Raw genomic sequence first — 24,141 nt, 5'->3', positions numbered from 1 at the left:
TGGGGAGTTTGGCTGGAGTCACCCCAGGACCATCCAGGAGCTTGGAGGACCTTGTCCCCTAGCCCTTGGCCAGTGTTTACACAGGCAGTGACTGTCACCCACGCCTTCACTTGGAGGTAACCCTCTCGACACCACAAGTGATCATCTTGACTGGGCTCGGGGCAGTGGGGAGAGGTTACCCCATATCTCGGGCATTTTTCTGGTGTCTGTGTGTGAAGTTGGGGACCAGGCAGCCCCTCCATCAGCAGCTGTACCCTAAATCCAGAGGGCAAGAGCCTGGTACAAGCCAGGTCTCAGAGAAGTTCAGGCAGGAGGGGAGGGTCCGGGGGCCCTGCGACCAATTCCTGCTTCCAGGCCTGACTGGCTGCCCCGCCAACTTCCAGAAAAAGGCCCAAAGCCCTGAACCAGGCCTGCAGTGGGGAGGGGAGGGGCAGAGGAGGGCTGGGGGCTGGGAGGGGAGCTGGGACAGGGTGGACGAGGAGGCCGAAGGGAAACAATTAACCCAGAGCCTCTTGAAGGCCTGCTGGCTCCAACTCGGGAGGCTTGACCAGGAGCCTTGCTCGCTAGGTCTCCTGTCCCACCCCTTCCTCTCTGTGAGGGCTGCTTGCCCTGGTGGGGTCTCCTCCCTCGAACCCCAGCTATATCCTGTCCCCCATACTGAGTCCCACGGATTCAACTGAAATTGGCAGGTGCCCCCTGGGCCTTTGACGGGCATATTCACCCCAGAAAGCCTGTGAGCCGCTGTCAGTGGTGACCGGCCTCTGGTCACTTTCTCACACCATCTGTGGATGGTGTGTTCTTAAAGAAACACCCAAGGGACCATTTTTCAGGTTTCCTGTGATGACAGCGCCAAGACCTGGCAGGAAATGGAACCAGCTGCAGACACAGGCCAGCCAGGGCCGTGGGTGAGCGCGGCTGGGGGGACTTGGGTGGGTGCGGAAGGCAGAGCAGGAGGCTGGTCCGTGCTCCCTCCTCCCCGTCGCTGGCAGCCCTGCCACCACTCTTCCCGCTGCACCTTGGCAGGGGTGACCTCACCTGCACGCCCATCCCAGGCCCTGCCTGGGCCCTGTGCTTCACACGAGCCCTCAAAGTGGCCATGCGCTCCCTGAATTCCCACGTAGACACACTCACCTGTGTGCACATGGGCCCCTCCCACACAGAGCCATGGGCCTGTAATAGTGGCTGAAGCACCACACGTGCCCCTCCCAGCCCCGCCCAGGGACACAGCTCCCTCCTGAGGGCTCAGCCCTCCCAGCACCCTGGGACACGTGCAATGGGGGCCAAAACCCCCTGATCAAAGCCTACTCAGAAACTGGGGAGGGGGAATCAGTTGGCCCCTCACCAGAAGGTCTATCAGAGGGCTGGAACGCTGATGTTTTGCCAACCTTCCAGAGCTTTCATCTTTCTCCCTCCTCCTCCTCCCTCTGGGGAGAAGTGGCTCCTCCTCTGATCGCCCCTAGGCCAACAGGAACCCCAGCTGTGGCTCCAGAGAGGGGTGGGGCCCATGTAGGGGCCACAGGGCAGTCACAGGGAAGCAGAAATGCTTGAGCAGACCTAACAGCCAGGCGTGTCATGGGAGGCAGAGTAGGTTCAGAGAGGGAGGCTGGAGACATCAGCAGGTGGGCCTCTGGGGTGGAGTCTGAGGGCAGGCTGGGGTTGGGGTTCAAGGGAGGGCAGCGGCTCTCCCAGTGGCATCTGCGAAAGGGAGTCAAGTGTGCCCAGAAGACCCTGCCAGGCACCCACCCTAGGAAAGTGCTGAGCCGGGCCTGGACTTCAAAGCAGCACAGACCCCTCCCTGCCCAGAGCTGAAGCACCTCCTGAAGCTGCAAAGACAGAGGGACGAAGCTTGGGGGAGCAGGGGAGGTGGTCCCCAGGGAGAGCACGTGAGGGCGGGGCATGTGAATACCTGTAGATGGGGTCCATGAAGAAGGGCGATGGCTTGGCATAGTGCAGGGGTGGCTGCTGGGGCAGCTGCGCTGGGCACGCCTTGGGCAGCCCCTCGCTGGGCCCCAGCCTGCGCTCGCCGTACACGTGGTTCTTGCGGGGCTCCCGCGCCCCTCCGTTCTGGCTGGCCCGCGCGCGGCTGCCAATGCTCAGGTCCAGCGGCTGCTCCTCGCCAGACGCCGGGGCTGGGGGCACCTTGGGCGCCGGCAGGATGGGCTTGGCCTCTTTGGGTTTGGTGGTGAGGTCAAAGGGGGACTCGGCACTGGGGCCGCTGGCCTTGAGGGCGTCCCGGGGCGACTTTGGCTCGGCCTTGACCAGCAGGTTGTGGGTGAGGGCACGGTCCGTGAAGGGGTACAGGGAGTGGGGGAGGTGGGGCAGGAACTGGAAGGGGAACACGGAGTGGTAGGGCAGCGCGCCCAGCTTCTTCTCCGGCACGCCCATGAAGCCGGGCCCAAAGTACTTCTCGGCGATGGACGCGATGGCCTTGATGGAGTCGCCTGCCGCGCCCGCGGCTGTCAGCAGCTGCTCCTGGGGCGGTGGGAAGAAGTGCTGCGAGTAGAAGACGGGAACCTCGCCCACAGTGTTCGGGGCGCCCGGGGGCACCGTGCTGCCCCCGAACTCGGGCTTGCCCTCGGCCGCCTTGCCCTTGTCCTTGGCCTTGTCGCGGTCACTATCCACGTCGCTGTCTAGGTCGGAGCCTGTGCCCGTGGTCGTGTCCAGGTCGGTCCCGGTCGTGGTGTTGATGTCCTCGAAGTCGCTGCCGTCTGACAGGTCACTGCCCCGGGGCTTGAGTTTGGTGGCATATGCCTCCTCCAGGTGGCCCTCCAGCTTCTCCTCGGGCCCCGCGGCCGCTGCGGTGCCCTGGCTACTGTTGCCGACAGCGGAGACGAGGGGCAGGGCCGGGTTCCCCAGGGGGCTGGGGAGCTTGGCGTCCTGCGTGTGGTTCAGGGGGCTCTTGAGCAGCGGCGTGGGAGGTAGCAGAGGTGGCCGGGGATACAGGGATGGAGGGAAGATGCCCGGGAAGCCGGGCGTGAGCGTGGGGAAGCTGGGGGGTGCCGTGGAGAAGGGCAGGCTCCCAGGGTGCGGCCTGGAGGGGAAGTACTCGCCAAAGCCCAGGCCGGCGTGGTTGAGACCGGGGGGAGGCTTGGCCTTGTCCATCAAGGGGCTGGGGGTCAGGGGCAGGCCGGGCGCGAAGATGCCTCCCGGCGGGTAATGGTTCTTGCCCTCGCAGAAGCGTCGGTGCTTGTTGAGGGACGAGGTAGTGCTGAACATCTGCCCGCAGTCCTTGCACTTGATCTGTGTGCGGCAGTCCGCGTGCATGCGCTTGTGGCGGCACAGGTTGGAGAACTGCGTGTACGACTTGTGGCAGACCTCACCTGGGGGCAGCAGGGCAGAGACAGCGGTGTGAGGGGAGGCGACGGGGACCCGCACTGCCTGGGGCTGGGGCACTGGGGGTCTGGCTGAGTGCCTGGAGTGGCGTGCGCCTGGATGTGTGTGCGTGTGTGTGAGTGCACATGTGCACGTGTGTGTGCACATGTGCGTCACTGGGTATGACTACCTGCATGTGTGCTCAGGTGTATGCATGCATGTAGGTATGCCCACAGGTCTATGGGCACGTGCGCTTGTGTACATAAGTGTGTCATGCATGAGTGTGTATGTTCACAAACATTCGTTGCACTATAACTGTGTCATCACATGTACTTGCACACACATGTGTACATATACATATCTATGCACATGCACCCTTCCCTGGGATTGGTCTCTAGTGACCAAAATGGGTTGGCGACCATGTTCCTGTTCCTCCCCTGGGGTCCCTGGGTGGCCTGGGTAGATCTCTACCCACTTCGGCCTTCACTGGAGAATGGGCCTTGCTGCTCTGTGTTCTCCTGACCCCATGAGTTTGTCAGGTGGGACCGAGGTCTTCAAAGTTGCTCCCAGAGATGGGCAAAGACACGGCATACCATCTTGTGTGCAGCTGCACCTGCCCATCCAGACTCCCCACCGGGTCTCCCTACCATGCCAGCCACGCTGTTTCAGCAGAAGGGAGTAAAACAACACCCCTTGGGCTAGGCCGCCCACTTCCTAAGGTTTAAAATGCTCTCAGCTTCCCCCCTTGTTCTGCCTCCGGCCCTGTGAGCTGCTCCCAGGACAGGGAGGCCTCAGGAGCGACCAGCCCCTTGGGGTTCTTAATCCCCAGGCCGGGGAGCAGAGCTCCTGGCTGTGACATCAGAGTCTGGGGGTGGCTAGAAGGTGGAGGTGGGAGGGGAGCCCCTGAGGGGGCTGGTTCCACATCTGAGAAAAGTGAGACCTCCCCAGACTGGGATGGAGAGGCCGCTCCAGCTCTGTGCGTAACAGGAGAGGGTGGCGGCCAGAGCCGAGCGGCAGGCCCTGCAGGCCCTGGCGACCCAGTCTCGCCATTTTCCCAATGGTGAGCTGAGTGTCGGACAACCGCCAGTTTTTCTTTCTCTTCTTGTTTTCCTAACCAGCAACAGAGCAACACACACACACACACACACACACACACACACACACACACACACACTGTCTCTCTCTCTGCAGGACGATTTGCTTCCTAAATGCAGCCCCCGTGGAAACAATGATTTCAGCATGTTTCTTGCTCTCCGCACACTCTCGCCGCCTGATGTCATGCGAATCTCGCTGGGAGCGCTGGCCCCGAGCTGATCGTGCTCTTTAATCACAATATCTATTTATATTAACGGCTCTGCCTTCCTGGCTGTCTGGCTTGGCGGGACGTTTTCAAGGCTGAGGGGGAAGAGCACTGCCTCGTTTAATCAAATCTGCCCTTTTTGGGAGGAGGCTGGTGCAGAAGGGCCGCTGCTCCTTGGGAAGGTCTATAAATACCCTCAGGCCGCCTGCCGACCCTCGGGGGAAGAGAGGCCACTCCCTGGCTCAGGGCTCCTGGCCAGACCAGTGACACCTTGCTATGTTCCCAGCCCTTGAAGAGGCTCAGTGACGCCCTCTGTCCCCCATAGTGGGGCTCCGTGGCACCTCATCAGTGGCTTCTGCCATCCTGAGCTTGGAAATGGCACCCTCCAGGGCAACTCCTGGTGTGTGTGGTGGGGGTGGCTCGGGGACCAGTGGCCATGCCTGGGCGAAGGGAGCCTGGGACCCTTGCTTCCCATCCACCCAGTCACATGAGAAAGGGATCCTGATGAAATGCTGGGGCTACAGAAAGGCCTCTGGGAGACTGACATCCCTGGAGAGGTGGGTCCCTGGTCCTATGATGGCTAACAGAGCTGGCAAAGGGAGCTGGCTTCCTGCAGGGGTTGGGAAAGGCCAAGCAGTCGACCACGAGCTGGACGCGGGACCAGCGCCTGGCGGAGTGTACCCATGCCCGCGGGATGCAGAGGGACCCTGGCCACTGTCTGCGCTGGTCAGCAGTTTCTTTTCCTGTAGAGTATGCATGTGGATTGTGTGTGTGTGCACATGCACACACACACACATACTCACTCTCAAGAAGTGCATTTTCCCTCACTAAGGGAGTGGGTGACCCAGGTGGGATGGGGGCTCAGTCACCTCTAGCAAGACAGCTGGAAGCCTAAACTCGGAGCAGTGGGCAGGAAGGGAGCACAGCCCCAGCTACTCAACAAAGGCCTGACCAGCCAGCGAGTATGGCCTCTTTGGGGGAGCAGTCCAGTCCTGTGAGACCCCCACATTGGTGAAACCACTGAGACCCAAGTCCTCAAGTTCCCCGAGTTAGCTCCTCCCACCCCAAACATTGATGTGCTGGGACCAGAGAGGTCCCAGGCCACCCAGCCTGGGGTCAGGCCCCTGGAGCTGCAGCGGGGCCTCGAAAGCCTTGTCACTTCACACTGCCAAGACTGTTTCCTTCTCTGTTACTTCCCTTCGGTTGGACACAGCGTGGTCCCTGCTCCATCAGGTTTTGTAAGGGTGCTGCAAACTCTAGTGTGTGAAATGACAGCTCAGCACAACCTCGTGTGGACAATGACTCAGCACAGTCTTATGTGAATGACCCTTAGTGTGATGCTGATGTGAAGGATGAGTCGGGACAATCTCGTGCGAATGCTGACTCAGCAGAATACTGGTGTGACCCATGAGTCAGGACAACACTGGTGAGTTAAGCTGGCCGATAAGTCAGCTCTGTGTTGGTGTGAACAGTGACTCAGCACAATCTCAAGTGAGATGACTTGGTGCAATGCTAGACAGAAGAACCTTCAGTATCTCCTGAACTCTGAGAAGTAGGGTCATGCTCCTGCATTGGCCCACTAGATTCCCAGGACCTAACTCTGTGACCTCTGACTCCTCTCCTATTACTTCCCTCCCCAGAACTTGGGTTACCCATAGACCATCCCACCTCCCAGCATATGGGCCAGATGACACCTACTTGGGCACCTGGAGAGCCTCCTGACCCTGCAGCCCTCCTGCCACCCTGGTGATGGCTTAGCTTCCGTCTCCTCCACTGGCAGGTCAACGGCATGTGGACAGGGGTCCAGTTATTCATGCCTGGCCCCTGCCACCCAGGTTAGCACGGGGATACAGCCTGGGGTCCCCAAAGGCTGCAGGTGGGTGGGAAGCACTGATATTATCACACCTGCTGGAGCTCTGGGCAGCCCGTGTGTGTGGGGAAGGGGAGGTGGGGAGGGAAAAGGTAAGTTGCTGGCTTCTCTGCAGGACCACAGGGATCTTCACTACCCACTGCCCACCTCCAGCCACTGGATGAGTGAGCCACAGGGAGGACCCAAGGGGCGCAGGAGGGGAAAGTGAGGCCAGAGCAAGATGGATCCCAGAATGAGAGGGTGCGAGGGAGCAGGGTAATGATAAAGTGGCACCAGGAGGCAGCCACCCCTGGGCAGAGGGATTGGCAGCTGCCACAAGTGTTTTCTGGACAGATGGGGTCCCACGAGCAGGGAAGAGCCTGAGGACTTCACCCCTTGGCTGACCCCCAAGCATTGCCCACCCTGGGCACGCGGGAGGGAGCTGGGCGGGGGCCAGGCGGGGGCCAGGCAGTGACCACTCACTCACATATAAAAGGTTTGACGGTGCTGTGGATGTGCTTGTGCTGCTTGAGGCCCGAGGAGGTGGCGAAGGTCTTCCCGCAGTCCGGGCAGGCGTGGGCCCGGGCGCCCACGTGCTGGGAGCGGATGTGCCGCTGTAGGTTGCTGGGGTCCGTGAACACCTGGGGACACAGACGCTGGTGCGTCACATTCTGTCGGTTGCTCCCTGTGGACCCCGGGTCAGGTCATGGGACGGGGGTCTCACTGGGCGCTCTGCCCACCGCCCTGAGCCTGGCCGGACAGGTCTCTGCTGGGGCAGTGACCCGCTGGATGGCCTTAGGTGGGCTGTCAGGCCTCCCTGGACTCTGGTTCTTCAATAATAATTCCCGACAGAACTGTGGCCCTGAGGGTGCTCCAGACAGGAGCTCAGAAGCTTTCTTAAGGTCCGGGTCTTTGACCCAGGAGTCTGTCCTGCCATGTAGGTGGGAACCCAAGAGGACCTGGGTCTGGCCCCCCTCTGCTTCCCCGCTGTGCAACCCTGCACACTTCCTGTCTTCCTCTCGAATGGCTCGGGGCCCATGGCTCCCACATGTGCTCTGCATCTTGGCATGGGCGGGGCCAGGGGGGCGAGCCCGCTTACCTTCACGCAGTTTTCACATTCGAAGCGCTTGCCGCTGTCGTGGGACATCTGGTGGCGGATGAGGTTGGACTTCCAGTTGAAGGCCTTGGGACACTGGTCACACTTGTACTCTCGCTCCTCCGTGTGGACGACCATGTGCTGCTCCAAGCTGCACACGGGAGACCAGGATCACCAGGGGCCCGGAGGGTAGGGCCTCATCCCCGCCCCTCAGAGCCCCTGCCACCTCCTGCTCCGAGAGCAGAGAGAGGCCTGGCAGCCAGTCTGTCTGCCTCCTGCCTGGACAGGGCAACTGGGTGGACCAGCAGACACGGCCTTCCCACGTCAGATGGCGGGGGGAAGCCAGGGCATGGATGGAGTTCGGGCCCTCACCCAAGACCACCCCCAGGCATCCAGAGCCAGGCGGGGCCCCAGCTCACACTTCTGTATTTCAAGACAAACTTCCCCTTGATGCTAACCTTGGGCCTAACAAAAAATGGGTCTAGAAACTTCCAACATTGCCACGAGTCCCAGAGGAGCCCCGGAGTGGGGGTGCGGCCCAGGAAACCCAAGGTCACCCCTCTAAGTGCCCAGAGCATGCCCCCTGGCCAAGCCAGACTGAAAGGCTGCCCACCATGCATACACCACGGGGGTGGCGGGAGTGAGCAAGGGGTCTCCAAGTGAGGTGTGATGGGAAGGCAGGCACAGCTGCAGGGAGGGGTGAACTTGGATGAACAGGCTGCCTGGAGCCCCCCACCCCACCTCGGGGGATGCCCCACTTCTCCTCCTGTCCCAGGTATGACCGTTAATCTTCATGAGCAAAGCAGCAATACTTCATGGCCCGTTAATTACGGGGCCCAGCCATCCATTTAGATCAGAAACGCCTGGTTCTCCAGCACCCGGCAGATTGTATCTTTTCCCCTGTTGTTAATTGTGATTTATGTGTTTATGTAAAGAAAACACGGGTCCTCTTGAGCAGCGCTTACCGCCAAGGGCCTCGGTCGGGATTTGCCCAAACTCTTATTTTCTCAGTCATCCGTTCTGGGTGGAGGGTTTCCCGTCCCCAGGGGGCTGTGAGGGGATTGGCATTCAATTCCCCTCCATCCTACAGCCAGTTAGTGACCTGATGGGGTTTCACTCTGACTTTGCAGGGGCTGTCCCGGAGGAAATCCTCAGAGGCGGAGGACGGGCACAGGTTGTGAAGGTCTTCACCGGTCCCTGGAGCCCGGGGACTTTAGGGCCTGGTTCTCCCCACTGGGGTCCCCAGCTCCCAGGTCCTGACTCCTGCCTTGCCTTGGGGCCTGGGAGGCTGCGTCTAGCCATCGCATGGCTGGCTGGACATCTGTGCCCACATCCATGAAGTCTCCTGGGACAGGTGGGGGCTTCCATGGGACACAGAGGCTGGTACCTGGGGTGGGGGGTGAAGGGACCCCTGGGTGGCCACTTCCTGCCCACATCCACTGTCTGGGAAGGAGTCTGCATGTGTCCAGAGGGTCAGGCCACTCCAGAACCCCTTGGGCAGCGTCCCCCAGCCTGGCCCTGGACCTCATCTTGGAAATGGTGCTGGGGCTTGACCCTTGCATATCTGGGGGCCTGGCCTGCGTTCCTGACTTCCTTCAAGTCTGTCCCCACAGCTCAGCCCTGGTGACATGATGGGGGGTTGCAGCAGTGGCTCTAGTGGGTGCCTTGAGGATTCTCTGTGGGTGGGGAAGCTCTGACCAGGAGCCAGGCCCTTAGGGTCAGGGTGTGAGCTGTGACCTCCAACTGCCAGCTCGTGGGCCTGCATTGTCCCCAAGAGCAGATGATTGGGCCGGGTTCCTGCCCCAAAGGCATATCTCCATGCTCTATGGAGCCTTGGGTTTCTCAGCCTGGGCAGGCTGGAGGGCCCAAGGCTGACCTCTGCCCTTCTCAGGGCTCCCCCTGTGCTCCCAGGGCCAACTGACCCAGCTGTCCGTGATGCTCCTGGGGGGTGGGGGAGGCGGGCAGGGGGGGTGGAGCTGCACCTGTACTTGGTGGGGAACATCCGCTCGCAGTCCTTGCACTCGTGGGCCTGCCCGTCACTGCCGCCACCGCCCAGGCCCTCAGGCTTGAGCTCCTCAGCCAGGCCCTCGTAGAGTGCGGCCCCCACTGAGCTGCACGCGTACTTCTTGTGGCGCCGCAGGTCCAGCTTGGAGGGGAAGAGCTCGTCACACGCGTCGCAGCGGAACGTGGGCTCCTCTGCAGGGGAGAGAGGACCAGCGTGGGGAGGCGCCCAGGACCCACCCCAGGCCCACCCAGGCCCAGGGGCTGCAGGGGGTGCGGGGAGCCCGCAGGCCTGCCCCCCAGGCTCCGGCATCCTTCCTGCTCATGTCCTGTGCTGAGAGAGGCTGCCCCGGGGACCCGGAGGGACCCTAGACTCCACCATAAGAAATTCTGAGGAGTGTTGGGCCCCGTGCCGGCCGGGAGCAGAGAAGGAAGTCAGGCTAAGTGCTTTGTGTATGAATTAGGAGGAGAGACGGCTGGGCTCTGGTGCATATCATAAATGATTGTCAAGGTCAAACAAATAAAAAGGAGGCGGCTACTATGAAGTTTACGAGGCAGCATCCTGCGGACCCTGCCAAGCCAGACAGCTTGGAGCTGTGAGTCCCGCGGAACGACCTCCGAGCCATTCTCCACCCGTGGCTGCCTGGACCCAGCTTCTCCCCAGAGCGGGGGCCCCCTCTTCCCTGCCGAGGACCACCCCGTGTCCCCCAGGTCTGGATAGCGGACCCGCACAAATGAATCAAAAGGTGTTCTTGTGAGTGGCTGTGTGAACGTGTGTGCTCCTTGTGCACAGGTACGCAGCAGTGTGTGAACATGGGTGGATACTCCAGCATGTCTGCCGCCTTCTCGGGGCACTTTTGCACGGGTGTGCAAGCATTTTTGTGCATTTGTGCTCATGTTTGTGCTGGTGTCATGTGTACTCCTGTGTATGTGTGCATGTATTTCTCTCTGTGGCTAGTATGAAAATTTGTATGTCTGCATAGCTTCACACTTGTACGCCTGCATTTGTGCATGTTTGTGTGTTCATGTTGTGTGCTTACTTGGCACATGTGAATGGATGTGTTTCTGTGCATGCATATGTGTTATGTGTGCACACATGCGTGCATGTTAAGTGTACACATTTGTGTGCATGACCGCCCATGAGTTAGTGTGTTGGGTGTGCATGTGTATTCGTGAGTGCATGCACATTTGTGGGTGAATACACACTTGTATGCACACGTTTGTGTCTCTGAATGTGTGTATGAGTTGTGATTGTATTTGTGCATGTTTTAGTGTGTTGGTGTGAATCTGTGTGGGCATGTGTGCATTTATGTGTGAGTGTGCATGTGCACATGATCAAGGACCTCTGGGTCCCACAGTGGGCAGAGCCTTGACCTTGGGCTGGATGCTAACTGGAAGGGCCTGACCCTGAGGGGTACAGAAGCCAGGGAGGTGGGGACATGGAGGGAGGTGGGGGACTGCCTCCTGCCCCCTCCTTGTGGCAGAAGGGCCACCATCAATGTCCCAGATTGCTGAGGAGGGAGGGGTGGCTAGGCAACATGAGCCTGTGGCCAGGGTTTGGGGGAAAGAGAGGGGTGGACTACAGGCAGGGAGGCCTCCTCAAGACTGGAAGCTTCCCTGGGCGTGAGGGCAGACCCACTGCTCCCACAGACCCCTGAGGACAGGGTCTGGCCACACCCGGCACCCCCACCGGTGGGCGCCCAAGTTCCCATGCCCAAAGGAGACACTCCTGTGGGATCCAGCCCTGAGATGCCCCTGGCTGAGCCCCCGGGCCTTGGACAACACCCTGGGATGCACGGGGAGGCAGCTGTCACCTTCCTTGGGAGCCTGGGGGACATGCATGTGTTGGGGGAGCCAGGCCTGGTGCTGACCAGACGTAAACAAGTCCTGGTGTCCCAGCCCACTGGCCAACGTGAGGCGGCTGTCAGGAACGGTCTTGCTCGCGGGAAATCAAGAACAAGACAAGGAAGCAGCGCCTGCTTAGAGTCTGTGGAATCTGGGGACAATGCCCAGTCCTGCTCTGTGTGTGGGGACCTGAGCTTAGCTAGGAGCTTGGAAGGCTGTGCCCCGACCCCTGGACCTGCCCCAGACACAGGCCGAGACATAGGATGGACTGCAGGAGGCCAGAGAGCCAGCAGGTCCTCACCAACCACGGAAGCCTGGGCAGAGGAGGCAGGGACAGCGGCCGCACAGCTGACCCTTGAGCCAGCATCCGCGAACACAAGACCTGTAGCAGCCTGGTGTCCCTGCCACCGGGCAGCACTGCCGGCCAGAAGGAAAGGGGCGCATTGTGGCTGTCTGGAGAGCTAAGTCAGAGAAGATTCTAAGATGAAGCCCATCAAGGCCCTGGGCCGGTCCTTGGTGCCACAGTGGCGCCCCAAACACGATCCCATGAGGGGTCAGGTGGGCAAGAAAGACACACACGGCAGAATAGCCACTGGCAGGTCTGTGAGATGTTGCCTCGAAAACAGGAGGGAGGGGACTTCCCTGGTGGTCCAGCGGCTAAGATTCTGCGCTCCGAGTGCAGGGGGGCTGGGTTCAATTCCTGGTCAGGGAAGTAGATCCCACATACCACAACTAAAAATTCTATGTGCTGCAACTAAGACCCGGCACAGCCAAATAAATAAATAAATATTTAAAACAGCAACAACAAATAAAAATAAAGCAGAAGGGAGCCTGGATGCTGCTTCAGGTAAGTGTCTACTGTGAGCTTAGCACCTGCGGTGGGGCGCCTCCACGTGGCCGGCTTGGTGCCCGGGAACGTTATCATGTTTCCTCCCCCGAGCCTCGCATCAGGCCGCAGGTTTTATCACTGGTACACGGAGGCCCGGGGAGGCCGCCGGGCTCGCCCGGGGCATCCGGAGGTGAAGTGGCAGAGCTGGTACCCACCCTTCTCTCTGCTGGGTGCCTGGGGGCAGGCGGCTGAGTCCCAGTTTCCCGCTGAGGGTATAAGAAAGGCACCCTGTGTGGTATGTGCATGGGGCGCGATGTCAGTGCCCACCCCCCCACAATCCCCCACAGGGCTTCCCTGTCCTTAGAAACATGGGGTCCTTCCCACTGGAATCAAGAACACCATCTTAGAATACAACCGGATGCCCAGGCCCCACAAAACCGCTGCTGTGGGTTTGCTCTGACTTCCTGGGCTGGAATGAGGCTGAAAGGGGCCCTCCCACCAGCATTACGAGGAAGTGAGAAATGTCAATTCGCATCTTACTCTTTCGTGCTAAGCGTGCTAAGTCGCTTCAGTCATGTCCGACTCTTTGTGACCCACATGGACTGTAGCCTGCCAGGTTCCTCTGTCCATGGAGATTCTCCAGGCAAGAACACTGGAGTGAGTTGCCATGCCCTCCTCCAGGAGATCTTCCCAACCCAGGGATTGAACTTGTGTCTCTTGCATTGACGGGCAGGTTCTTTACCACTAACATCACTCTTTCTGGGCCCAAAACAGTCACTGAAGTTGAAATTTGAAAAGAAAAGAAGGGCCAACCCCACCTTTTCATAGCACTGACCAACTCATGTTTCAGCTTGGATCTGGAATTTGGATTTATAATGAAAATTCAGCCTGCATCTCACTTCAAAGGCATTGGAGGGTGTCCTGGAGGTGATGGAACCAGTGATGGAGGGTGCCCCCCCTTCCAAGTCCCCATCCCACCAGGGACCCAAGTTTGTTCCTGTCGAAGGACAGAGGCTGGAACAGGACACATCCAAGCCTTGCCCACTCATGCCATGGTGTGGACAGGTGCCCCTCATCTTCCACACAGGTAAAGTTGGCATCGAATACACACCTAGGGCAAGCTGGATGGGGCAAGAAAGATGCGCCTGGACTGGATGGTTTTCACTTTCCCAGCACAAGCAACTCCAATTAAAAGAAACACTAGAGTATGTCACACTCTGTATTATGCTACATTGTGCTGTATTATGTTATATCTGTCTATCTCATGCTTTATACAAATACTCTGCATCCTCTTGACCTTTTCTGGAGAGGGGGAAAAGTTAGCAATTTTGAGCCTTTCTCAAAAGAAAGGCATATTTGAATGGAAATGATTTTCTTTATTTTCTCCCAAGAGCAAGAAGTTCTCTTGAAAGAGAAATCTTTCTCCTCTCTACTGAAAAGAGTAAAAACAAAATAAAAAGTTCCTGGAACTAATGAACCTGAAAGTGGCTTCCCTCTGCTCTGAGTCACTTGTAGGAAAATTGGAATTGAATTTCTTTACAAAGCTGCAGCTTTGGAAGAGTGCTGTCAGTCCCAGGTCCACAGGGTTGGGGCCGCTCCCCGCAGTGAACTGGCAGAGCAGGTCCCCCTGCCCTCCCTTCTTCCATGATACCTGGAGGTCATCCTGCCAGAGCCCCTGCCCCCAACAAGAGCAGGCAGCATTGTGACTCAGAACTGAGCTCTCCTCATCTAAACCCGGGGAGGGGGGCTGTGGGCCGGGGCAAATGCTCTGACTTCCGCCCAAATCCAACTAAACTGAGACCATGCTGGCCTGATGTCTTGTGTGTCGAGTCTGAGCCTTGCGTCTGTCTGAAGTTCCCTCGGCAACTTTTCGCGGCAAAGCAGGAATGTAACAGAAAAATAAATCAGTGCCTAATGGCTTCAGGGAACCCAGGGGGACACAATTATGTGGCATCTACATGCTAATCTACAGACTGGAGGCTCAAAAGCCCTCAAGAGCCCACTCCAAGTTCCTGCCGTGATAAGGGGCCCTGCATTCACTGGGACTGGGATAAAAGATTTTTTATGATAATTATCTTAGTGAGGAACATTTTTACATTTTCTTTCTGTGCGATTCAGAGTTAACTGAGGAGGGGTGGCTGTTGGGAGGTGAAGGAGTGATCCTGACAGCCAAGGGTATGAAAAGTCAAATATTTGACGTTGGACTATTATGTGTGGAAAGCAATTAGCCCACAGATGTTTGATAAATTAGGAAAATGCAGACCCAAGTTATTTAAGACCAGGCATTAGAAGAGGGCCAGGAATCAAGGTTTCTATAACCTTTCAGAAGAAAGACCGGTCATCATACAAACAAAACCCCATAGCCCAGCGTGGTCGAATTTATCTTTCTGAGTACATTATCTAAGATTCACAGGTCTTTTCAACAATTATTTTAAGAAAAATGAGACCATCCCCCTGATACCCAGAGCTTAGCCACCTACTTCCTTTTCTCGAATGGCTGATTAAAACCAAAGTCTAGAGGAAAGGGTGGGTCGACTCTATTTTATAGAATTGTCCTTCTCTAGAGAGAGCCTTTGGAAGAACTCACGGGTGCAAAGTGCTGCCCCACAAAGGTGGGCCACGCTTGAGGACCGAGAAGGTCACCCTGCTCCCGGGGGCTTCCTGCTAATTCCGACGCCTAGCTCCCTGGCCCAGTCAACCGTACTCCCAGGCCGTGACACTGGAGCAGTTCCTTAGAGAAACTTGCAGTTAGTGGCATTAATCATTAAGCCTTGGAGTATTTGTGTGTGTGTGGTGGGGGGGGGGGGCTGTGGGGGAAGAAGGACAGGAAGGGAAAAGCCAGCCTCCCCCTTTCTCTAGCAGGAATGAAATAATCAGCACCAGAGACGGTGAGAAGCAGAGGCTGCCTTCCGCTCGCTTGTGGGGTCTCACGCAGAGAAGAGATGCCATCTATTCACCCACGGCACATAGGGAGTTAACTGACCAGCCTCGTTGCCAAGCAGCTTCCTCCAACTGACTTTTCCTCTGCCACTTAAAAATGGTTCCAGGATCCCAAGGTGAATGGGCACACTGCTTAACAATGTGGATGGAGGAATAGAAATCTGGATTTCAGAAATCTGAGCCTGTATGAGACTGGGCTTTTCTCGAGCATCATCAGAGTTGTGCCTAGGTGTGGATGAACAAGGAATGGAAGCGTGTCTACTGGACACATACTGTGTGACCAGCCTAGAGGAAAGGACACTGGAGACGCTTCCTGCAGTCCTGTTGGAAGAGCTTGCTTAGAGGGGTCCTCTGAAGCCCCAATATTGCCTCTCACCAAATAAACTTCCCTTAACCTTTCTCTTGGAGAAGGCAATGGCACCCCACTCCAACACTCTTGCCTGGAAAATCCCATGGACAGAGATGCCTGGTGGGCTGCAGTCCATGGGGTCACTGAAGGTCGGACACGACTGAGCGACTTCACTTTCACTTTTCACTTTCATGCATTGGAGAAAGAAATGGCAACCCACTCCAGTGTTCTTGCTTGGAGAATCCCAGGAATGGGGGAGCCTGGTGGGCTGCCGTCTATGGGGTCGCACAGAGTCGGACACGACTGAAGCGACAGCAGCAGCAGCAGCAGCAGCAAGCTTTCTCTGGGAATTTTTGCTTTTAACTACAAGTGGTCATTGCTTTCAAACACATGGATGGCATCACTGCACTCTCTTAACTGAGACTGAGACTCTCCTCTGGCACAGAGCTCTAGGGGGTGAATGTTTCCAAGCTGTGAAATGGGTCTTTTTGTTTAAGTCTTGCAGGGAGTATACTGCTGCTGCTAATGATAATTATACAGTTTAAAAAGAGCCCCTAGGACTCTCCCACTACAGAGATGTCAGGCAGCATGTCGTGTTGTCGCAAGTCCTGTCTGAACTCAGGCTGTGGCCCCCGTAACACAAGGAAGGAGAAAGCAAAGTGCTCAGGTTGAGAAGTTGTTGGGAGGAATTGGTTCTGCCCATCTGGGGCCTGGGGGCTGGACCATGGGCAGCAGCTGGGGAACCCCAAGTGATGGAGCACCAGGCCTCTGCTCCTGTGGGTGGGGGCTTACCATCCAGGCTGGGAGGCACCGCCCCCAGAGAGTAGGCGCCTTCTTTCACATGGACCAGCAGCTCTTCTCCTGGCTCAATGTCCTTAATGACTTTATAATAAATCTAGGATGGAGAAACCAGAGAGAAAGGGTCAGCATTGTCGGCCTGGCTGCTTTAAAAGCCACATCGTGCACACCCGGCCCGCACGCCATTGACACTGCTCATTGGGGAGCCTGCCCCGCTGGGCCCTTGACCTGCCTTCTAATTGCTGCTAAGAGGTTCCCCTTTGGAACTTGGCAGGATACTCACAGGAGGACTAGAGTCTATTTTTAGCTAGTTTGATCCAGATTTTGGATAAAGGGGGTGCAAAAGGAAATGGGTGAGGATTAGCCCCGAAGTTCCCGAGCAGGGCGGGTCCTAGCAGGAAATATCAGGTAGTGAGAGCGGCTCCTTTCATCAGAAGTGGAGCCTGGTTCCTTCTGTCAATATGTATGTAAGACACTCTCTGCTGTCTGGGGCCGGGGTGGGGTCTTCACCCTTGAATGTGGGTTTGGATGTTTATGAAAGTGACCATGAAGACAGACAGCGGTCCCGTGTGCCAGGTCGGCAGGTGTGAGTCTCAGATGAGTGTGCATGTCTCCCACAGAGGGAGGTAGAGGGGAGCCCGCGCCAGCTACAAGCTTGGTCCAGCAGCTGTGGGTGCCTGAGATCAGGGATAGCTTGAAAACAGAGAGGGGTCAGGTGGGTCTCGGGGTAGAGTGTGTAGCCTGAAGCAAGCTCTGACTGGACGAGCGTCCAGCGTCAATACTCTGAGCAGCCCCGTAGCTTGCCAAGGTGTCCCCTGAAAAAGCACCAGCTGCAAGGTGGGTGGTGGCCATGATCTGGAAAACTCCAGCTACTCAGGAGGGCAGCATGACCAGCGTCGTCTGGGATGAGGCCCAGGGACCAGGCTCCAACAGCCTGGGAGGCTCTGGGAGAGACTGAGGCCTTCCTTGCCTTTGCCAGCCCCTGCCCAGGGCCCCTGCCCTCCCTGGATCCCAGGGAACCAGCTCCTCTGGGTGGGGTGCCCACTCTCATGAGGGCAGCGCTGACGCCAGGAACCCTGAATCTTAAATCTGGAAATGCCAGACGGCAGGCTGCACTTCTGTTAGACCAGTCCACTGCCTCCCACGCCACTCCCTCGACATCGCAGTCCAGGGCGTGCGATGTCCGGTTTCTCTTCAGAGCACAGTAACCAAGGCACTTCCAGGAGTGCTAAGGCTTGGTCACAGGACTGGCTGGGAGGCCAGGGAAGGATCTGAGGCCAGTCCATCTGCCTGGGGAGACCTGGGGGGCGGAGGCTTCTCCAGGCCATTCCTGCCTGAGGTTCTTCAGCAGCTTCTGGAGGTTGGGCATTGGGCTGGGCACGGTTCAGGTACCGGGGGGCTGACCTGGGCACTGCCCGCTCACCTCCCCCCATGCCCCGGGGAGACATCTGGAAGGCTGAGTTTGCCCCCTTTTGTGGGGCCCTTTTCCCTTCTCCCTAGTCCAAGTCCAGCTGTGGATGCCCTCACAGATCACCAGTTTCAACTAACTCCAGAATGACACCAATGTGCTCTCAAAGGGACAACAGAGCCACATGGTGTCCCCAAATTCCCTGCTGAACATGTGGATGGTGGAATGTAACCCGTAGAAGGACACATGTACAGACATCTTAACAATACATACTTGCTAGTAATTTCATTTGGCAACTATTCCCTGGCACGTCGCTAAAATAAGGATGAGATTTTTAAAATGGAGACTAAGCTTCCCAGGTGGCACAGTGGTAAAGAATCTTTCTGCCAGTGCAGAAGACACAGATGTGGGTTCAATCTCTGGGTTGGGAAGATCCCCTGGAGTAGGAAGTGGCACCCCACTCCAGTATTCTTGCTTGGGAAATCCCATGGACAGTGGAGCCTGGTGGACTCCAGTCCCTGGGGCCACAAAGCATCGGACACGACTGAGCACAGCACAGAAACTGTACCATATTACCTTCTGTAGTTAAATCAATTGCTATTAAACTCCCAGTTTTGTATTGTTTTATCTAAAATATTACACAGTGCTCACAGACTTAGAGAAAGAACTTATGGTGTTCAGGGGTGAAGGAGGGGGGAAAGGGATAGTTAGGGAACTTGGGATGGACATGCACACACTGCTAACTTTAAAATGGATAACCAGTAAGGTCCTATTGTACATACAGCACATGGAACTCTGCTCAACTGTCACCTGGCAGCCTGGCTGGGAGGAGAGTTTAGGGGAGAATGGATATATGTGTATGTATGGCTGAATCCCTTCACTGTCCACCTGAACCTATCACAACATTGTTAATTGGCTAGACTCCAATACAAAATATAAAGTTTAAAAGAAATTACACAGTGGCTGAAATAATTGTTTGTTTTTAAAGTCAGACTCCAGCCACTGTATTTTAGAATCAGACCCGAAGTGCATCTCATGCTGGAACAAAGCCGAGATGAGCCCTTGACCCATCCCACCTCTGGGAGTCACGGCTTATTAATACACAGGCGTAATCGCACTCTCATCCCAGCGGGGAGTCAGCGCATCCAGCAAGTGCAGGCTTAATGCGCCCGCCGGCCGCTGTGTTGCTGCGTGCAGGCTGGCGCCGGCCGACGGCCGGTGGCTTCCCGAGGGTCTCCGTTAGAGGGCAATGTGGACCCGCCCGCAGCATCCTCCCCGGCTAGGCCTGCGCCCCGTGAGGGCCGGGAACATGAGAGGCCGACGGCGCGCTCTGACCTGTGTCCCCAGATGCTGGACTTCTGCTCCCGCCGGGCTTCCGGGGCTGACGCGGCTCACCGCCCCGCCTCGGCCTCCGGCTCTGCGTCCCCCTCCGACCCCTTTTGAGGGCCACCCACCCTTCCAGGACCCGTAATCCCCCCTCCCGGGGGACCCCACCCGCCTTCTAGGATCGCTGGACTCCCTCCCCTCCCTGCCCCGAACCCCTCCAAGAGCCCGGGACCTGCAGACATCCCCCTCCCACCTCCGAACTGGGAGTCTACTCCGGTCTCATCCCCAACGCCTTTCGCCTCCTGCCCGCCCTCCAGGACTTCCAGATCTTCTGAGACGCCCTCTCGCTCCTCTCTCCCACCCCACTGTGCACCCCTACCCCGTCCCAGCTCCGAGAGCTGCGGACTCAGTCCTCGGACCCCCTTGGAGGGAACCGACCCTTCCCAGCCGGTGGGGTCTAGCGCGCCGGAAAGAAAAGCAGTTCCGTGTGCGGCGGGCGCCCCCTACCCAGTCCCGCTCCTCGGGACAGACGGTGGCCCCGGCGCCTGGAGGGGGCGCGAGCGCCGGACACGCAGCGGGCGAGCAGTCGGCCCGGGCCGCCGGGACTAGAGCGGCTAGACTGAGTTAATAGCTATTAGAGTTGATCGCAGAGGCTGCGGCCGGACTGGCGGCAGCGGGTGTCCCCGACCTGCCTCCACCTGGAGGAAGGGGCGCAGCTGCGAACGGGGAAAGCGCACGAACTTTTCAAAACTCAGCCGGTCCGCCTTGCCTTGGCTAAGAGCACCGTGCTCCGCGGATCCGCCCTGGAACACACAAAGGCGGCAGGCACTTTTACGACCTGTTCCCAGCAGCACAAAGGCCTTATCTTCCTGGTCTGCGGGGTCGGGTGACTTCCTGGGACTAAGGCGGAGCTTAGGTGGGACTGAGTCTCCTGACTGCTAGGGCACAAGCTGTGCAGTTACTGTGCCGCCGGCCCCTTCCCTTCTCTGCCGGTGATAAATTATTACTCTGTGTGTGCTTAGTTGTGTCCGACTCCTTTTCCACCCCATGGACTGTAGCCCGCCAGGCTCCTCTGTCTGTGGGATTTTCCAGGCAAGAATACTGGAGTGGGTTGCCATTTCCTCCTCTAGGGGATCTTCTTGACCCAGGGATCAACCTCACGTCTCCCGCATCCTCTGCATTGGCAGGCAGATTCTTTACCACTGAGCCACCTGGAAACCAAATTATTATTGCAGTCCCTTAAACATTCCTGAAGTTGGTTTATCCCCAGCCTTTCATTGTGTGCCCCTTGGTGGGACATATTCAGACCCCAGGGTTAACTGGGCTTCAAGGATGGGCTGAGTCTTAAGGATTTTCACAAGAGGGAAACAGAAGCCTATGCCCCCAGGAAGAAAGAACACTGGTCTCTGATACTCTGCTTCCCAGGCTCAGAGCAGACCTGCCTTTGTTTACAGGTTGGCATCTGGGTACCCAGGCTTGTCTCTGAACAGTGGCGTCCCCAGCACCGTGTAACCGTCTCGGTCCTTGGATCGTGTGGCAAGGCGGAATTTTCTGTCTGGTTTCAGAGTCTGAGAGCGGAGGAAACCACAGCAACAGCTGACTTTACTAGCGCCAATAAATGTCTGCTCTAAACGGCTTTAAAAAATAACAATGCCAAACAGAACTGATCCCGAGTTAAGACCTTGTTCAGCATCTCAGTTCTCTTTGCAACGGCGAGACCTGATTGAACATGGGCGGCCGACACCAACAAGGGGGCCTTGGGATTCTAACTGTGTTTAGCCTGACCCTTTTACAATCTCTGGACACAAAGAGACGGCTCCTTGTAGGTGAACGGAGCTGGGACAAATACATGGCCACGTTCTCAACAAAAGACAGAAATTGACGGAGAAAAACTGGATTCAGTATGGGCCACGTTCATAAGAAAATGAACATCATTTTCTTTTCTTCCAACAACATTCTTTAAGACAAAGAAATATTTCAAATCGATAATGGCAGACAGTTTGGGTGTATTTTCTCCTTAGTGTTCCTTAAGTTTGTTTTTAATACCAAGTCAGTTTTGCAAGAACAGATACTATTTTCAAACACAAAGACTTTAAGTTCCACAATTTTCATTCCACCTTAATCTTAGAATTTTAAAATTTAAGTAGGTGAAAAACTCCATCTGACCTACACTGGGTAGAAAGGACTAGATTGCAGACCACCAGCCAGTATATTGAATACAGGCCACAGCTCTCCCCTTCCAGGAGCAAATGAAAATCATGAAAGTGATAAGCGAACTGCCCTTTGTTTCCACCCCCACTCCACTCCCCACCCCCGATCAGTTTGAGAAACTTTAAAGGCGTATTTGAGTAATATATAGGTGCTTATCTTAAAAAAAAAAAAATTAAGCGCTCTCCTTCCTGGATTTCGGAATTCACTTGTGCTTGAATTTGTGAAGGCTTTCGCATGGCATACAAGGGGCTTTTCATGAGAGAAGCACACAGCAAGGGGAATTTGAATTGCTCCGAGATCTTGCTGAATAGCAAATTCACCCAGTTGCCAGTCTGCCTTCAGAGGGAGGACGCTGGACCGAGGGTTATCCCTGGGCATTTTTCCGGGCTCCGCAAGGTGGTGAGGCCGGCACTCTTACTGCCTCAAGACCTTGGTAGGCGTCACCGTGTTTCCTCACTGCTTGCTGTCTCCAAACGCCGACCCTCTCTCGCGGAGAAAGTTGTGGATACCAGAGACCTGAGGCTGGCACAGGGGTTAGCTTTGGATTTTAAGAAACAGCCCAGGTGATGCTCCAGAATGAAGCTGGGAAGCAAGTGTTTGGAGCTGCTGAGAGTGTGGGCAGGTCTTTATTTCCCTTTGCCTGCCTGGCTGTTTCAGGACAGAAAAGGAAGGGGCCGGCGCTGATTGCTTGGGGTTTGTTACCACCCGCAGGCTCTAGGAACGAGCAGACGATCCCTTCCTCTGGCTGAGAGAGGGGAGGCGGCTTGTCACCCCTGGATTTGCCATGTCCCTCTCTTCCTGTGTGTGGCAGGAGCAGCCTGTGCCTAAATCTTCACTTTCTGCCTTTATATATGTATTCTGTCACCTTCCCAGCAGCTCAACATTAAAAGTTATCTGTATACCCCTCTCTTTCTTAGTTGTACGGTTTGTACCTGGATGTTATGTATATATTTATTATCTATAAATTATCACATTCACATATAATATAAAAATATATAATATACAGTTAGCTAGATTTTAAAAAAATATAAATATAAATTACAGGTCATAAATTGTCTTCATCATACTTAAGTGGCTTCTTCTAATAAAGTATATTCACTTCCACTTAATTAAGAGGGAAAAAATATAGGTTCTGGAAAATGATAACGGGTACTGTGAATTGATACCTTATTCTTTGCCCCAGAGATGGTCAGTGTGCTCTGGGGAGTAAAAATGCAATGGTTTTCTGATGCAAAATAATTTGCTCTATTTTTTAAGTAAGTCTTTTGCAAATTTAAAAAGTGTTAAAATGAATTCCTCATCTTTCTAATTTTCGAAGGGAAAATTGTATCTAATTGTTTGGAAGCTACCATTGAAACGGCCAATCCGTTTTTAATTTAAACGCCGTGGAGGGAGGGATGGGCCTTCCACGACCAGGGCAGAGCAGGGCAGTAGGCACGGCACAGCCATCGTTTAGAATCCCAGCCCTGGCAGACCGCTAACCCTGACACGGGGGTGGGCAGTGGAGAGGGGGCTACTCCAAGTCAGGGCAGAACGAAAGCAAAAGAACACGCTTTGAGCTTTGCCTGGAAACCCTGGGTTCTCGTCCTCTAAGTGCCGGCTCTGAAGGATGGGCATCCACTAATAAAATGGCATTGTTTTAACACGCTCTGTGAAGGAGATTAGCCTTTGTCTGCTTTCGCTTTGGGGAGATGCGGACCCTTGCCTCTCCCAGAATGTGCTGGTGGTGGTGGCTTTTCCTGATGCCTGGCTGGCCAGCCCGGGTGGGTTGGGGTGCAGTGCGGACCTCGCAGCCCTTCCGAGGTGTGCTGGGGGTCCAGCCCCTGAGTCGTGCTCCCCAGTGTGTGCAAGTGACCCCAGTATCATGTTGCACCATCTTCAGCCTCATCGGCCACCTGACATCCGGCCACCAACATCCTTGCTCTGTCGAGGTGATGTGGGAACAGGAGAAGGAGCTGGGCTGTGTGCAGGCCTCTTCTGGCCTTTGCTTGCTCTGGAGGGCACTTTATTTCCAAGCGCTTGTTTTCTTTCTTATCACTAAAACAAATGCAGGACTTCGCAGGTGGTCCAGGGGTTGGGAATCCACCTGCCAATGCAGGGGACACGGGTTTGATCCCTGGTCCAGGAAGATTCCACATGCTGAGGAGTAACTAAGCCCACGCACCACAACTACCGAGCCTATGCTCTGGAGCCGCGGCTGTGGAACCCAGTGCTGCAAATACCCAAGCCCAAGTGCCTATAACCCATGCTCCACAACAAGAGGAGCCAGCACGATGAGAAGCCCGCACACCACAGCTAGAGAGAAGCCGCCACTCGCCGCAACTAGAGAAAACCTGTGCACAGCACCGCAGACCCAGCACAGCCAAAATAAATAAATTAATAAAATAAATACATAAAACAAATCCAAGAACAGATCCTGTCCGTGTCTCCTGAGACATCTGAAACCAACTTGTTTGCTTATCACGGTGGGAGAAAGAGCCACCCAAGGGAGATCTGAGGGTCTCGATTCCAAAAAGAAAAGTGGGAGTTGGAGGATGCTAGGGGCAGGGGAGGGCTGCGAAGTCCCTGGGGAGGGTGGGCGAGGGTCTTGCCTCCCAGAGTGAATCAAGGCACCAAGGGATCCTTGCCTTCCACTCCTGCTAAGCTGGGAAGGTGAACCAGGCACCCCGGGTTCTATGCTGTGGTCTGACCACCCCCCAAAATCACAGAGAGAAACTTGTTCCCCCACAGCTGTCTGCTGTGGATGTTTTGTTCCTGGCAGCCGGGCCACCCCAAAGCTCGTGTGGCCTCAGGACTGCCTGTGGGTCACCTTTAGGTGATAGGCTGGGTGCAGGGAGAAATTCAAGGCCCCTGTGGCCTTTGCCGGAGAAGACAATG

The 24,141-nt window shown here is 56.3% G+C and overlaps 1 protein-coding gene across 6 annotated transcripts in view; it reads right to left on the bottom strand.

Annotated features, from left to right (window-relative positions):
• Positions 1 to 24,141, bottom strand: part of PRDM16 (PR/SET domain 16) — a 336,220-nt gene that overhangs the window by 22,977 nt on the left and 289,102 nt on the right. For all 6 annotated transcript variants that reach the window (XM_086342572.1, XM_086342574.1, XM_086342573.1 and 3 more), the window contains 5 exons: positions 16,314 to 16,416; positions 9,540 to 9,753; positions 7,561 to 7,708; positions 6,949 to 7,102; positions 1,907 to 3,320 (listed from right to left, as the gene is read on the bottom strand). In XM_086342572.1, the coding sequence (XP_086198698.1) occupies positions 1,907 to 3,320; positions 6,949 to 7,102; positions 7,561 to 7,708; positions 9,540 to 9,753; positions 16,314 to 16,416 (2,033 nt within the window). The remainder of the gene's footprint in view (positions 1 to 1,906; positions 3,321 to 6,948; positions 7,103 to 7,560; positions 7,709 to 9,539; positions 9,754 to 16,313; positions 16,417 to 24,141) is intronic.

Source organism: Bos grunniens, chromosome 16 (genome assembly GCF_055505025.1).
Source record: "Bos grunniens cultivar Pamir isolate PY7600 chromosome 16, Bosgru_T2T1.0, whole genome shotgun sequence".
Lineage (NCBI taxonomy): Eukaryota > Metazoa > Chordata > Mammalia > Artiodactyla > Bovidae > Bos > Bos grunniens.
Note: the sequence above shows the minus strand (reverse complement) of the source record. Positions and strands in the feature narration are given on the sequence as shown.